We start from the raw sequence: 12,155 nt of genomic DNA on the forward strand, positions 1-12,155 counted from the left end.
TGGTGGTGGACGAGAACATGCAGCTGGAGCTGGTGAGCCTCAAGCAGTGCTACTCGGGCTACAGCGACGAGAGCGACTCGGCCACCGTCTATGACAACTGCGTCTCCTCGCCCTACGAGTCGGCCATCGGCGAGGAGTACGAGGAGGACGCGCTGAAGCGCGACTCTGTCTGCCTCTCGGAGGACTCCACCCCCGAGGCGGACATCCACTTCTCCAAGAAGTTCCTCAACGTCTTCATGAGCGGCAGGGCACGCTCCTCCAGTGAGTGCTGGGCACCAGGGGGGAGGTGGGTTGGGTGGCTACCTGCCTGGCCAGCCCTGTCCGTCCCTGGTGAGCCACCGGCAGGTCTGCTTGCCGCAGCCTGGGGCTTCCTCCCTGGTGGCTGGGGAGGTGTTGGGGGCAGGGGGAGAGGGGAACGTCTGGAAGCCTTTCAGCCTGCAGGTGCAGGTGGCCAGAAGTGTTTCAGGCTTCTTTGTTTTGGCTCTCCTGAGGTATGGCCATGCTGAGGGGAAGGCTGAGTGGTCTCTCAGGAGGACAGCATCCCTTCTGGAGGGGCGCCAGTCCCACTGCTGGCACTGCCTGTCACAGCTGTGCAGGGAGGTCATGGTCCCAGTGGGACCACCCAGCACCAGTGCAGTGGCTCTAGCTGTGTCTGTCTCTTGTGTGGCACCACGTGGCTTCATCTCAGCCAAGCCACCCTCCAGGAGCATCAGTGTCTGGTTTGGCTTGATGTCCATCCCTTGGTTGTGCTGCTGGCCCCTCAACACTTAGATGTCCTTCTCTGCCTGTGTCCCCAGGTGCCGAGTCCTTCGGGTTGTTCTCCTGCATGATCAACGGGGAGGAGCAGGAGCAGACCCACCGTGCTGTCTTTAGGTGAGCTTGCAGGTGGGAGCAGTGTCCCCAGCCTTTTATGGAGCAAAGCCGGTGCTGCACTCCCACCACGGTGCAGCCAGCCCAAATCCCAATCTTTCCAGCTTTGGGGAAGCCCTAGGGACCAAACCACTGCCTGTAGCTTGCCATCTGCCCAGGCTGCTGCAGAGGCAAGACCTCTGAGGGCAGCTGGGACCTCTGGGGAGCAGCATGGGTGGTGCTGCAAGGATGCCCTCCTCACCTTAGGCGCCAGGGTGCTGCCGCCTTTAGAGTCTAAACCTGCTTAGATGCTTTGTTCAGCATCTCAGGTGCCCCTGGCTAGTCAGGGTGCTGCCTGCCTGGTGCTAGTGCCTCCCTGCTCAGGTTCGTGCCTCGCCACGCGGATGAGCTGGAGCTGGAGGTGGATGATCCTTTGCTGGTGGAGGTGCAAGCAGAAGACTATTGGTATGAGGCCTACAACATGCGGACGGGCGACCGGGGCATTTTTCCTGCCTACTATGCCATCGAAGTCACCAAGGACCCAGACCACCTAACAGGTACCAAGCCTCTGTACTCAGCCTGCTGCTCTCCACCTCGCAGAGCCTGGGGTGGAAGGAGGACCCTGCTGAGCACCCAGCAGGGACCGATGGGCAGCTTCTGGTGTGATGCTGGGAGCTGGGAAATCTTCCCTGGGCAGGGAAAGGTGCAGGGATGGGAATATGGAGAGGGGATGTGGAGGGACCATCCTCACTTCGTGCTCTTTCTTCCAGCTCTGGCCAAAAGCAGCGACTGGGTGGACCAGTTTCGAGTGAAGTTCCTTGGCTCAGTGCAGGTTCCCTATCACAAGGGCAACGACGTGCTGTGCGCGGCCATGCAGAAGGTACCGTCCCACCCCAGCCCTGGGAGCAGGAGTGCCTGCTCCTCCTGGAGGGGAGAAGGGGCAGGGAAGGGTGTAGCTGCTCACAAGCCTCGGGGCTTGGCCTCTCTGTCTTTCCCCCCTCCCAGATTGCCACCACCCGGCGCCTCACTGTGCACTTTAACCCGCCCTCCAGCTGCGTCCTGGAGATCAGCGTGCGTGGTGTCAAGATTGCTGTGAAAGCTGATGACTCCAAGGAGCACAGCAAGGTGATGCTCCTCTCACCCCTTCCCTGGCTGCTGCCCTGTGCTACAGGGCACGTTTGCATATAGAATCACAAAATCCCTTTGGTTGGAAAAGATCTCTAAGATCACCGAGTCCAGCCATGAACTCTGCTCTACCAAATCCACCTCTAAGATGTATCTTCAAGCCCCACATCTACAGGGCTTTTAAACCCTTCCAGGGATGGCTGCTCCACCACCTCCCTGGACAGCCTGTTCCAAGGCCTGACAACCCTTTCAGTGAAAAAGTTCTTCCTCATGTCCAACCTAAACCTCCTCAGGAGCAGCTTGAGGCCATTCCCTCTTGTCCTATCCCTAGTTACTTGTGAGAAGAGACCAAAACCTGCCTCTTCCTTCCTCATCAATATATGAAAATCTTCTCACATCCACATCTGTGGGTGTGAGAAACACCATCAGCAGGGTTGTAGGCCCACCTCAGGGTCCCTTGTGCCCCATGGGCTCCCAGCCTTGGGCTGTGCCAGTGTCTGATGCCCAGCTGCCAAGCACATCGTTGTGCTGGGGTGCTGCGAGCTGAGCCGTGCCAGTAATCTGTCAGCTGCTCCTAAACCTTTCTGCTGCTATTTTAAGAGGTGTCCTCCAGATCTGCCCTGTAATCTCCTTAAATCTATGGCAGGCTGCTGATTAGCATTCTGCATAAGTAGCCTTAGAGAAGCCTGGCAAGGTGCTGGGCAGAGCAAGGGCTTTGGAGCAAGCTGTTGGGAAACCTCCCGCAGCGGTGGGGGTGGGAGTAGTGCACGGCTCTGAGTGGTGTGACTGAGAGTTGGGCTGGGGTTTCTACAAGTCTTGCTTGGATCTAGAGGATACCATCGATTTAGTTGCTCTTTAAAGGCATGTAACTCCCTTCTCGTTTCTGGCTGAGACCCTTTGAACACCCAGGCTTGAATTTAGTTCTGAATTATCCATTCTCCTTCTCTCCGCTGGTATTTCTAAGAGCTTTTTTTTAGCAAGGGAAGGTCCATGTGTGCTGGGTGAACAGCAGCACTGCTTCTAGCTTGAGTACAGCCTAACCTAGGGCCTCCAGGGAAAGCCCAGGGGAGCTGCTGGAGGCACAGGCAGCCAGGGTGGGAGCCAGGAGAGCTGCCTGAAGAGCACCCTGTGTGCTGGTGCTTGAGGCCATCCTGCGGCTGCGGCTGGATCAGGCTCCAGTTCATTTCATTGCTCAGCCCGAGGGCTTATTTCCAAGGGCCAGAGCCTGGCTGCCCCTCAGGGCAGTGGGAAGGAAAGCTTTGATGTTTCTCTCCCTCTTCCCCCACAGGTAAACAAGTGTAGCCATTTTTTCCAGCTGAAGAACATTTCCTTTTGTGGGTACCATCCAAAGAACAACAAGTGAGTAGCAGGGGGGAGCAGGGCAGCTCTCAACACCAGCAGCTCAGCACGAAGGCTTTGCTGCCTTCCTGCTGCCTGGGGCAGCATGATTTGGGCTGGGAAGGGAAAGGGGGGCTTCCCAGCACCCAGGTCCTGAGGGCTTCCCTTTTCCTGTGAGCCCAGCACTGCAGCTTCACACAGAAGCAGCCTTTGGATGGGAATTACATCCCTGCTCTGGCCATGGGCCATGGCAGCTGGTGGCCACTAGGATTGGGAGGAGGTGCAGGTCCCACACCTCAGGGAAGCTGGGGTACCTGTGCCTGCTTGTCTGCTGGTCCAGTCACACTCTGGCTCTCTGCTCTCAGATATTTTGGGTTCATCACCAAGCACCCTGCTGACCACAGATTTGCCTGTCACGTCTTCGTCTCGGAGGAGTCCACGAAGCCACTGGCAGAGTCTGTAGGGTGAGTCCTGGCTGGGCAGGGAAGGCTTGCTCCCAAAAAGCAGGAGGAACAAGGCAGCCAGGCCCAATCCTGCCGTCTCCCCATACATGTGGGGCTGGGGGCTGGCCTCAGGCTGGCACCTCTTCCCACCTGTGAGAGACCTGGGGCAAGAGCCAGGATTGCCAGGGCTGCAGGCAGCATGTTCCTGACAACCCTGGAATGAGTCCCAGTGCAAGGCTTTGCAGGCAGATGGCTGGAAGGCAGGTGCTGGGCAGGGGACTGGAGCAAGGAAGGAGACCCTGTGGTGGTCTCCAACCACCCTGTGGCTCTGATGGCAGCTCTGGGTGCTAACGCAGGAGGGGACCAGGGGCTGGAGGGTCAAACTGGCCACAGGGTAGGGAGAGAGGGTGAGAAGGGCAGCCCTGTGGAGAGGAGGCTGCTCAGCTCTGCCCGGTGCTGTGTTGCAGGAGGGCTTTTCAGCAGTTCTACAAGGAGTATGTGGAGTACACGTGCCCCACGGAGGACATCTACCTGGAGTAGGGGCTGGCCCAGGCACCTCCTGCACAGCCAGGGCTGCAGTTTCGCCCCTTCCCAGCGTCGTGCATGGACAAGAGCTGCTTTGAGCCTGGAGAAGGAGGGGGCCAGGGGCAGGGCTCCCCGGCCCACGGAGCGCCCCCCCTTTTCGTGACTCCCCTTCCTCGGGCCTGGGGGGGGACGGGAGGGGGGAGGGCTGGACAAATTGTGTTTCTTGTACAAAATACTCTTAGTTTATTCTCTGGGAGGAGCACGCTCTGGGTGCCCCGCCTGGGAGCGTTGGGAGGGTGTGGAGCTGCACGCTCGAGCCCTTTCCTGCTGCAGGCTGGGGGGTGGTGGTGTCTCCTCCTCGTGACCGTGGCCCAGCTTCCCCTCACAGCCCTCTGGGGTGACTTTTAATGCAGAGGCAGAGTCAGGCTCTGGGTATGAAGATGCAGCAGCTACAGCAATCCAGACCCACGTGCTGGCTCCTGCCTGGGAGACGAGCTTGCCGTGAGTGGGCAACACCTCCCCTGCCAGGCCCTGGGGATGAGGCTGGCGGTGAGGCTGCGGGGCAGGAGCTCCAGTGTCTTCTCTGCCAGAGCCAGCACCAGGCTGAACTGAGAGAGCTCACCCCTGCCCCTGGTCGCTCCCCTCTTCTATCTGTGCCCCGAGGAGAGAGAACAATCTCTCCCCTACCTCTCTGGAGTAATTACATGCTGGGGAGGGGCCCCTTTCCCTGCCCCTTTCCCCCCCCAGCTGCAGGTGGCAGAGGCAGGGGCAGAGCTGGGCCACCCCAGGGAGGTGGGGCTCAGCCCCTGTGCAGAGCTGGGTGCTGCTGGCAGGGCAGGGAAGGGCTAAAAAACCTGCAGGGAGCCTGGCGAAGCAGCAGGGAGGAAGAACTCTCCCTCTTCCCCCCAACCAGCGGTCTCTGTGCTTCAGCTGGATCTGATGTGATGGCAACAATTATTAAATATGATGGTTCATGGAGCAGGGCTGCTGTGCTGTTTGTGTCCTGCCAGGGGACCTTGGGAGGGGCTGTAATCCCAGGAGGGCATCTTCTGCTCAGAGCAGGGCTTGCTTACCCCAACACCCTGGCCACCCAGGATTCCTAAACTTCACACCTCCACTGTCCAGCAGCAGCAGAGGGTCCCCGAGGCAGGGCTGAGGTGGGCAGAGGGGCAGGGCTGGCTCACAGGTGGCTATCTTCATAGTAGTCCTGCAAGTCCAGCTCGTCTCTCTTGCTTTTGCCAGCTCTGCCCAGCCCCGGTGGCCGCACCCGGCCCGGCCGGCTCCTCAGGTGAGGCTGCTTGGGCTGGATGCCGTAATCTGGGGGTGAGAATGGGGAGCCTGGGCTCAGCCCTGGGCTGAGGGCCACCAGCCTCATGGCTAGGGAGTTCAGAGGGGTGAGGAGCACGCCGTACCGTCCACCAGGCCAAAGTGCTGCTGTGGAAGCTCCAGGGGAGCAGAGAAGTCCTCGGGGACCGAGTAGCTGGCACTGTGGAGGAAAATGGGGACAGGAGTGAGCCAAAACCCCGTGGCACTTACCCATGCTGGCATGAGAGCTCCCGTGCACCACTTTGTCTTCTCCCAGCCTGGCCAGTTCTTGAGGGCTTGGTGAGTGCTAGCCCACACCCGGACCAGGAGCCTCGGGGGACCTCTGCAGGAACCAGGGGGAGGAGGAGGAGGAGGAGGAGGAGGGAAGCATCATCACCTCTGAGGCAAGGGCCGTGGGAGGGCAGCCCCCAGCAGCAGGGCAAGCAGCAGCAGCCAGCACAGCATGGTGCACCCTGATGCCAGTTCCACTGAGGTCACAGAGGAGCCACCCCGGTGGCCCTGGACACCAGCCTGGGTTGGGCAGGAGCCCAGCCCCTGCCCAGGTGCTGCTGCCTACCCCCTCTGGCTGTGGAAGCTCTGGTCCTGCCCCACTATTCAGCTCACAGCCCTTCTGCAGGGGTGCACACCCCTCCCATGCAGCCACAGCTCCAGGGCTGTTCCCCTGTCCCTCACCACTGTTTCAAGTGCTGAGGCAAGAAGGCTGTGACCCCTGCAGCCCCAATCCCTCAAGGATGGTTCAGGAAGGAATGCTCCTGTCACCTCCCTTAAGGCCAATGCACATGACATTTCCCAGCTCCCAAGCTCTGCAGAGCTGCCTGTGAGGCAACCCAGTGCCACCAGCTGGCTACCCCTTTGTTCTGGCCAAGGGAATCTCCACAGCAGCTCCCTGAGCAGATCAATGCCTCAGCAGTCCCCCCGTGAGCAGAGCAGATGTAAAAGGATGGCCGTGGCTGTCCAGGCCTCTCCTGGGCTCTTCATTAAGCGTGGCACAGCAGTAGTTGCTGAATTAACCTCTTAATATCATCTTTGCTCTTGGCCAAGCCCCCGAGCCCTGGCTGGCAGCCGTTCTGCAGGCCCTCTCAGCACACACAGCAGAGCAGCCTGCAAGCTGCAGCTCTCCATTCCTCCAGGGGAAGGCCAGGAAACTGGGGACTGAACCCAGCAGCTGGAGCTACACAACTACAGCCATCAGCTGAGCAACATGTGGGGCCCTGCCTGACACAGGGACAGACAGAAGTTGCTCATTGTGACAGCCAGAGCCCTGCTGGCAACCAGACACGTGCAAAGAGGGAGAGATCCTTCAGGTCAGTTTATTTGACAGACAAACCCGCTCCAAGCAGATTGGCCAGGCAAGGCCAACACAAGCAGGCTGCAGGTCATCCTCAGTGCCATGAGGTGGGAGACAATGCTCTCCAAAAAAAACACCACCCTGCCTGGCTTGATTATAGGTGCAGCTGTACAAAAGGAGAAGAATCAAGTGCTTTAAAAAAAAAAAGAGGTTGTCCCATCACCATCACTACAGCCACTGAACAGTCCAGAGAAAGAAGTAGCCCAGGGTTTGCTCCATACATGTGGTGTCCATCACTCACAGACAGACCTGTTAAAAAAAGTGACACACGCTCCCTTCCCCACTGTGCAGAACAGGAGCTTTTCATTGATGGTGTAACTGAATAGTAGACATCACCAACATCCCTCCCCCAAGCTGCCTGCCCTCCTTAGAAACGTCCAGCCATGATCTTAGCAGAGAAGAACCATCTTCTCATCAGCCCCAGTTGTAGAAATAGATTTTCTGCCAAGCAGGCAAGTAATCCATCAGTGGCCCTGAAATGAGAGAAGAGAGGGATCACACACACAGAGAAAGGCAAAAGCATGAAGCTGTATGTGTGTGGGGTATCACTCCCTTTCTTGTTACCATACCAAACAACCCCAAATCTCCAGTTACACAACTCAGATGAACCCTAGAATAAAACAGTTACTTTTGACAAGCTGGGAGACCACCTTGGGATGTGGTGCCAGAGATGGGAACAGGACCAAGCAGGGTGTGAAACACGGTCAGCAGAGCCACGTTGTGGGACACCACTCCCTCAGACCTCACACATCCAAGCTCCAGTGGGAAGTGGGGTCTACAATGTGCAAGGGGTAAACCCACGGGCAGTGAGTCAGGAGGACACAGCTGTGGCACAGGGAAGAGAAGATAACTCAGCAACAACGGGCAGGTGCAGACTCAGAAGTGACTGCTGTGGAGCCAGCCTTGTGATCTCCCCAAAGGAAGGACAATCCCACTATGCCAGGCTGATGTAGTGCCACATCACTGCCAGGAATCGTTCCACTAAAGGCTTTCTATCAGCAAGGGAGAGGGGGAGGCAGAATTCTGGTCCCTAACAAGGGGATCCTCTGGTGAAAGACTAGAAGACAGACCTGGTTTGGCCCTCTGATTTATGAATACCCTGGGCACCCATTTACCCATTGTGTCTGCACTGCAGACTGGGGACCAAGAAAAAAAGAGTTCAGAAACAGGGCTGCAGCCTGGGAGGGTACATGGAGCTTGAGCACTGTGGTCAAGTCAGGAAGCAAGTCATCCTTTCCTGTTCCAGTTTAAAACAACACGAGCATCAACCCAGGCTGCTCTGGTGCTAATGTTCTCGGGACTTCCCAATTCCTTCCACAAGTTGGAAACCAACTGACAGACCTTCTTCCCTAATTTTTCTCCACCTAACAGAGGTGGGGGTATAGCAGTGGGACCCACTTACGTGTGACAAAGCCAACTCCAGGCACATAGTCAGCCAGCAAGCGCAGGAGGAGGAGGATCCTGCCCCTAGGAAAGGAGGGACCATAAATGAGCCCAATGCCCCAGCTGTTGAATGCTCAAACAGCAATGGCCCAAATCGACCTGGTCACCAGACAGTTTCGGATCCCCAACACTGTGCTGAAAGGGAAATCTCCAGCCAGAGCCCAGCAGAGGCCCCTTACTCTGAGTATCGGTCGTAGAAGGGAGATCTCAGCAGGTAGTAGAGCAGCAGGATGGTTCGTCGCCTCAGCTCCGCTCGCTCCCGCCTGCTCAGGTCCTTCAGATCACTCAGCAAGCTCAGGCTGCAAGGAGAAGGGTAGAGAGCTCACTCACAGCAACAGCAGCCAGCAGGGAGAAGAAAGTGGGTTTCTACACGCCCTCTTTTCCAGCTCCATGCAACCAGCGAAGAGCAGAGAGCACTTAAAGTGTTGCAGAAGATCCCTAAATGTGTCAGTCTCCCAAATAAAGACCAGCCCCTGGTATTTCTCTCAGCAGGGCCTGCCAGGGATTAGGGAACAGGGAAGCGTGATGCTCAGCCACCACCAACCTCCAGCACCAGCAAAGACTCTTCCTCAGACTGACCTCGAGATGTCCAGGACTGCTGAGAGGAGCCAGGGTTTCCATGATCTCTGGCCCCACAACCCTAAACTCAATACTAGGAACACGCAGTCAAGGAACAGAAGGAACCAGAGGTGCCTAAGAAGAGGCACGTAGAACAATCCCCTGGGTGCCAGCAAAGCAGTGCACCCAGGCAGGGCAGGATACAGTGGAGCAGAGGCCGGGTGATGTAGAGGGATTCTGCGATGGTTTCTTGGAGGCCCAGAGGGGTGGGAGGCTGGTTCATCTCCTCTGCTCTTCGGCTCTGAGACTCCTCCCTCTGCTGGGGGGATCCCCAGTGCCTGGACTGCAGGGATGGGGCTGAAACAAGCAGATCAGGTCAGTAACCCAACTAAAACCTTCCTCACGCCACCACCCCGCCGCTTTCTGCACCGTGAAGGTGTGAAACAGGAAAGCTTGAAGAGGTGCACATGCAGCAGCTGCTGTGGCTGACTGGCACCCTCAGAACTTGGGGACAGAGCAGGGAGAGGTGCTCCTAAGGTCTGTGCTCCTCAAGGAGTAACCACGCTGAAGGGTCACCCTCGTTTCACAGTTCACTTGGGAAAACAGTTCAAGTGCTAGCCTTGCAGCATGCCCCTGTTGCTTTGATGTCCTCCCACCCCCAGGGCCCAGTGACTGGCAACACAAGGTCCTGCTCTTCACTGCCTACGTCCAGGTCACAGAGAAAGGGCACGGAGCAGGAAGAGCTCAGGCAAAGGCAGAAAACAGGCTCAGCTACTCACTGCTCTGGAGAGAGCGCACCACACGGCTGGAACGCCGCCCGACGTAGGTCTGATCCTTCCCTGAGGAGCTGCCTTCCATCTCTGCAGGAGAAAACAGCCACAGGGGTCAGGCTCCCAAGGAACACGCCCCACCTCAGAGCTGGCAGCACCCTTCCCTCCATCGCCATCAAGGGCAGACTGAAAAGTTTGCTCTGGTGCAAACCAAACCATCCTGAAAGGGCCAGCGCTGCACAGAGGGTAAAAGGCAGAGCTGCCTGATGTTGCCCAGGCCTAGGACCTCCTGCCTCACCAGACAACAAGGGGGGACAGTCTGCCTTGCTGTTCAGCCAGGGGTTCCAGGCTTAGACTCCTCCACCTCCTCCTCTTGTCCTGCAGGACAGCCCTGCCACTCAGCTGACTTATGCTCAGCAGAGGGTGGGAAGTTTTGTGCTCGGCAGCCTCACGGTTCCCCGTGCTGCCCAAACTGCTGCTCTGGTGAGTAATTCCTAGCAGGCCAAGAGGTGACAGCACCGTGGGCTCACCTTGGGGGTGGAGAGGCTGCTGCTGCTCCCTGTTCAGCGGCACGATGGGAGGAGAGGTCTGGATGCCAGCTCTGTACCACAGCAGGAGCAGGAGGCGGAGGATGGCTCTGGGAGCAGACACACGGAAGCCTTCAGCACCAGGGTCCCCGTTGTGGCTGGTGGCTTCCACAGAAGAGGAAAGGCTCAGGTCTGCCCAGGGCAACTGGTGAAGTGAGAGGGGCAGGGCTCCAAATTCCCCCAGGCTCAGGGACCAGCAGCTCAGTCCTGCTTGGGTTTTTCCCTGGGGTCCCCCCCAGATCCCCTTTCCCAGCGCACGCTGCCCGCTCCCCTCTGCCTGGGGCACTTACTTAGCCAGCTGGATGAGGACAATGATGGTCCATCGGCCCATCTCCCCCCAGACCCTGGCTGTCCCCATCTCTGCAAAGACCTCCACGCATTCTAGCACACTCAGCCAGGTCAGCAGCTTCTGCTGGGGCAGGGACTGCAAAACACAGAGGGGAGAAGGGGAACGGGATGCAGGTTCTGCTCGGGAGTTTAACAGGGCAGAAGCACAGCCCAGTCTGGTGGCACCCTCAGAAATAAGCACCACGTGGCCTGTCAGTCACAGCTCCAGAAGCAAAATGTGGTGCCTCTACTGCGGCCAGAGCCTACACACAAGCCCCCTTCCTTCTCTCCCTCCAAGGAGGGCAGGCTGAGACATCACAGTATCATGCAGAGCTGCTCCTTTAGAAGCAGGGAGAACACCCCAACCTTGGATTGCTCGCTACCCCAACTGACACAGCAGGACAATCTCCTGGGTTGTGGCAGTGTGCCTGAATTCCATGGCAAAACTCCCTCCTCCTCCTCACCCCACAGCTGGGACACACAACAAGCCTCCTCCTTGGTTAGAGTTGACAAGGGAATGTGCTTGGAGCAGAGGGACCGCCAGGGCAAACACGTAGCTGAACACAGGCATGGACCCCAAGACAGTGGGTGCTCCTCCAGCCTGGGTCTCTGCTCCCCACGTGGGAACTCACCAGTGCTGCCAACCACAGGATTTAACTCGTTGGAAAGCACCAATATCCACAACACAGTGAAATGCACTCTGTCCTTTTAACAGCCAGGGAAATGAGTCTTCTGCATTTGTTTGCCACACACCTGACACTTCAGGCAGGGCCCTGCTGACACCCAAACCCACACAGCAGGCAGGCTTGCAACAGAAGAGGTCTGTCTGGAACAAAACACCCTCCTCCTCACTCCCCAAAGGGTCTAAGCAACACTGGGAGCCAGCCTAGGGCTCTTGCAAGACAGGCACAGGAGCAAACTGCTTCTGTTCCTTTTGCTCAGTAGCATACACAGAGGAAGAATCTGAGGGATGGAATCAGAGCTTCAGGGCTCCAGAGCCACTGCTCTGCAAACAGCGGTGGTTGTTCAGCAGCAATTCTGCCTGGCTCAACTTCTGAGTTCTCAAAACAGCCTCTGGTGCAAGTCAGAGCCTGGTTTCTGTGGTCATGGGAGTGCTCTGGTCACTCCCCCAAGCCAGGGTTGCTGTTCACCTGCATCCAGAGGTTGCCTCTGCATACCTAGCAGCAGAGAGAGGCCACAAAGACCTGTTAATTTCTAGAGGCACTCCCTGAAAGCTCCTGCAAGGCAGAAAGCACACATCCCACACCCTGCCCCACGCACTCCGGCCTTACCCCGGGCAGGCTCCGCTGCAGCTCCTTGCGGAGAATCCAGTCGTTTAACAGCACCAGGAGGTTTGAGGCAGAGTACACTAGAAAAGGACAGCAACGCCGCCATGACGGGACGCACACAGAGCACCCCGAAACGAGGAGGGGAAGAAGGGCAGCGACCCCTCGGCCCCAGCCGGGCACGAAGAGGACAAGGGGGTGAGGGCAGGGGCAGAGACGGAGCCTCAGCC

At 57.9% G+C, this 12,155-nt stretch overlaps 3 protein-coding genes across 3 annotated transcripts; 1 reads left to right on the top strand and 2 right to left on the bottom strand.

The window, feature by feature from the left end:
* Positions 1 to 5: 5 nt before the first annotated feature.
* Positions 6 to 4,371, top strand: MAPK8IP1 (mitogen-activated protein kinase 8 interacting protein 1; the record flags this gene model as incomplete). Its single annotated transcript, XM_008937915.1, has 8 exons — positions 6 to 261; positions 798 to 873; positions 1,234 to 1,406; positions 1,620 to 1,729; positions 1,855 to 1,974; positions 3,263 to 3,333; positions 3,678 to 3,776; positions 4,223 to 4,371. Coding segments are annotated over 8 exons (978 nt in total), but the record flags the coding sequence as incomplete, so codon positions are not given.
* A 1,089-nt stretch (positions 4,372 to 5,460) lies between these two features.
* On the bottom strand, positions 5,461 to 6,050 carry LOC103770653 (chromosome unknown open reading frame, human C11orf94). The gene is made up of 3 exons (XM_008937926.1): positions 5,983 to 6,050; positions 5,693 to 5,760; positions 5,461 to 5,597 (listed from the first exon to the last, which is right to left on the bottom strand). Exons 1-3 carry the CDS (start codon positions 6,048 to 6,050, stop codon positions 5,461 to 5,463), a joined length of 273 nt encoding a protein of 90 aa, XP_008936174.1.
* An 849-nt stretch (positions 6,051 to 6,899) lies between these two features.
* PEX16 (peroxisomal biogenesis factor 16) lies at positions 6,900 to 12,008 on the bottom strand (the record flags this gene model as incomplete). Its single annotated transcript, XM_008937938.1, has 9 exons — positions 6,900 to 7,427; positions 8,357 to 8,421; positions 8,577 to 8,696; positions 8,977 to 9,049; positions 9,160 to 9,312; positions 9,735 to 9,815; positions 10,256 to 10,362; positions 10,603 to 10,736; positions 11,932 to 12,008. Coding segments are annotated over 9 exons (869 nt in total), but the record flags the coding sequence as incomplete, so codon positions are not given.
* Positions 12,009 to 12,155: the final 147 nt, after the last annotated feature.

The sequence above is a fragment of the Merops nubicus genome, unplaced genomic scaffold, assembly GCF_000691845.1.
Source record: "Merops nubicus isolate BGI_N331 unplaced genomic scaffold, ASM69184v1 scaffold23120, whole genome shotgun sequence".
Lineage (NCBI taxonomy): Eukaryota > Metazoa > Chordata > Aves > Coraciiformes > Meropidae > Merops > Merops nubicus.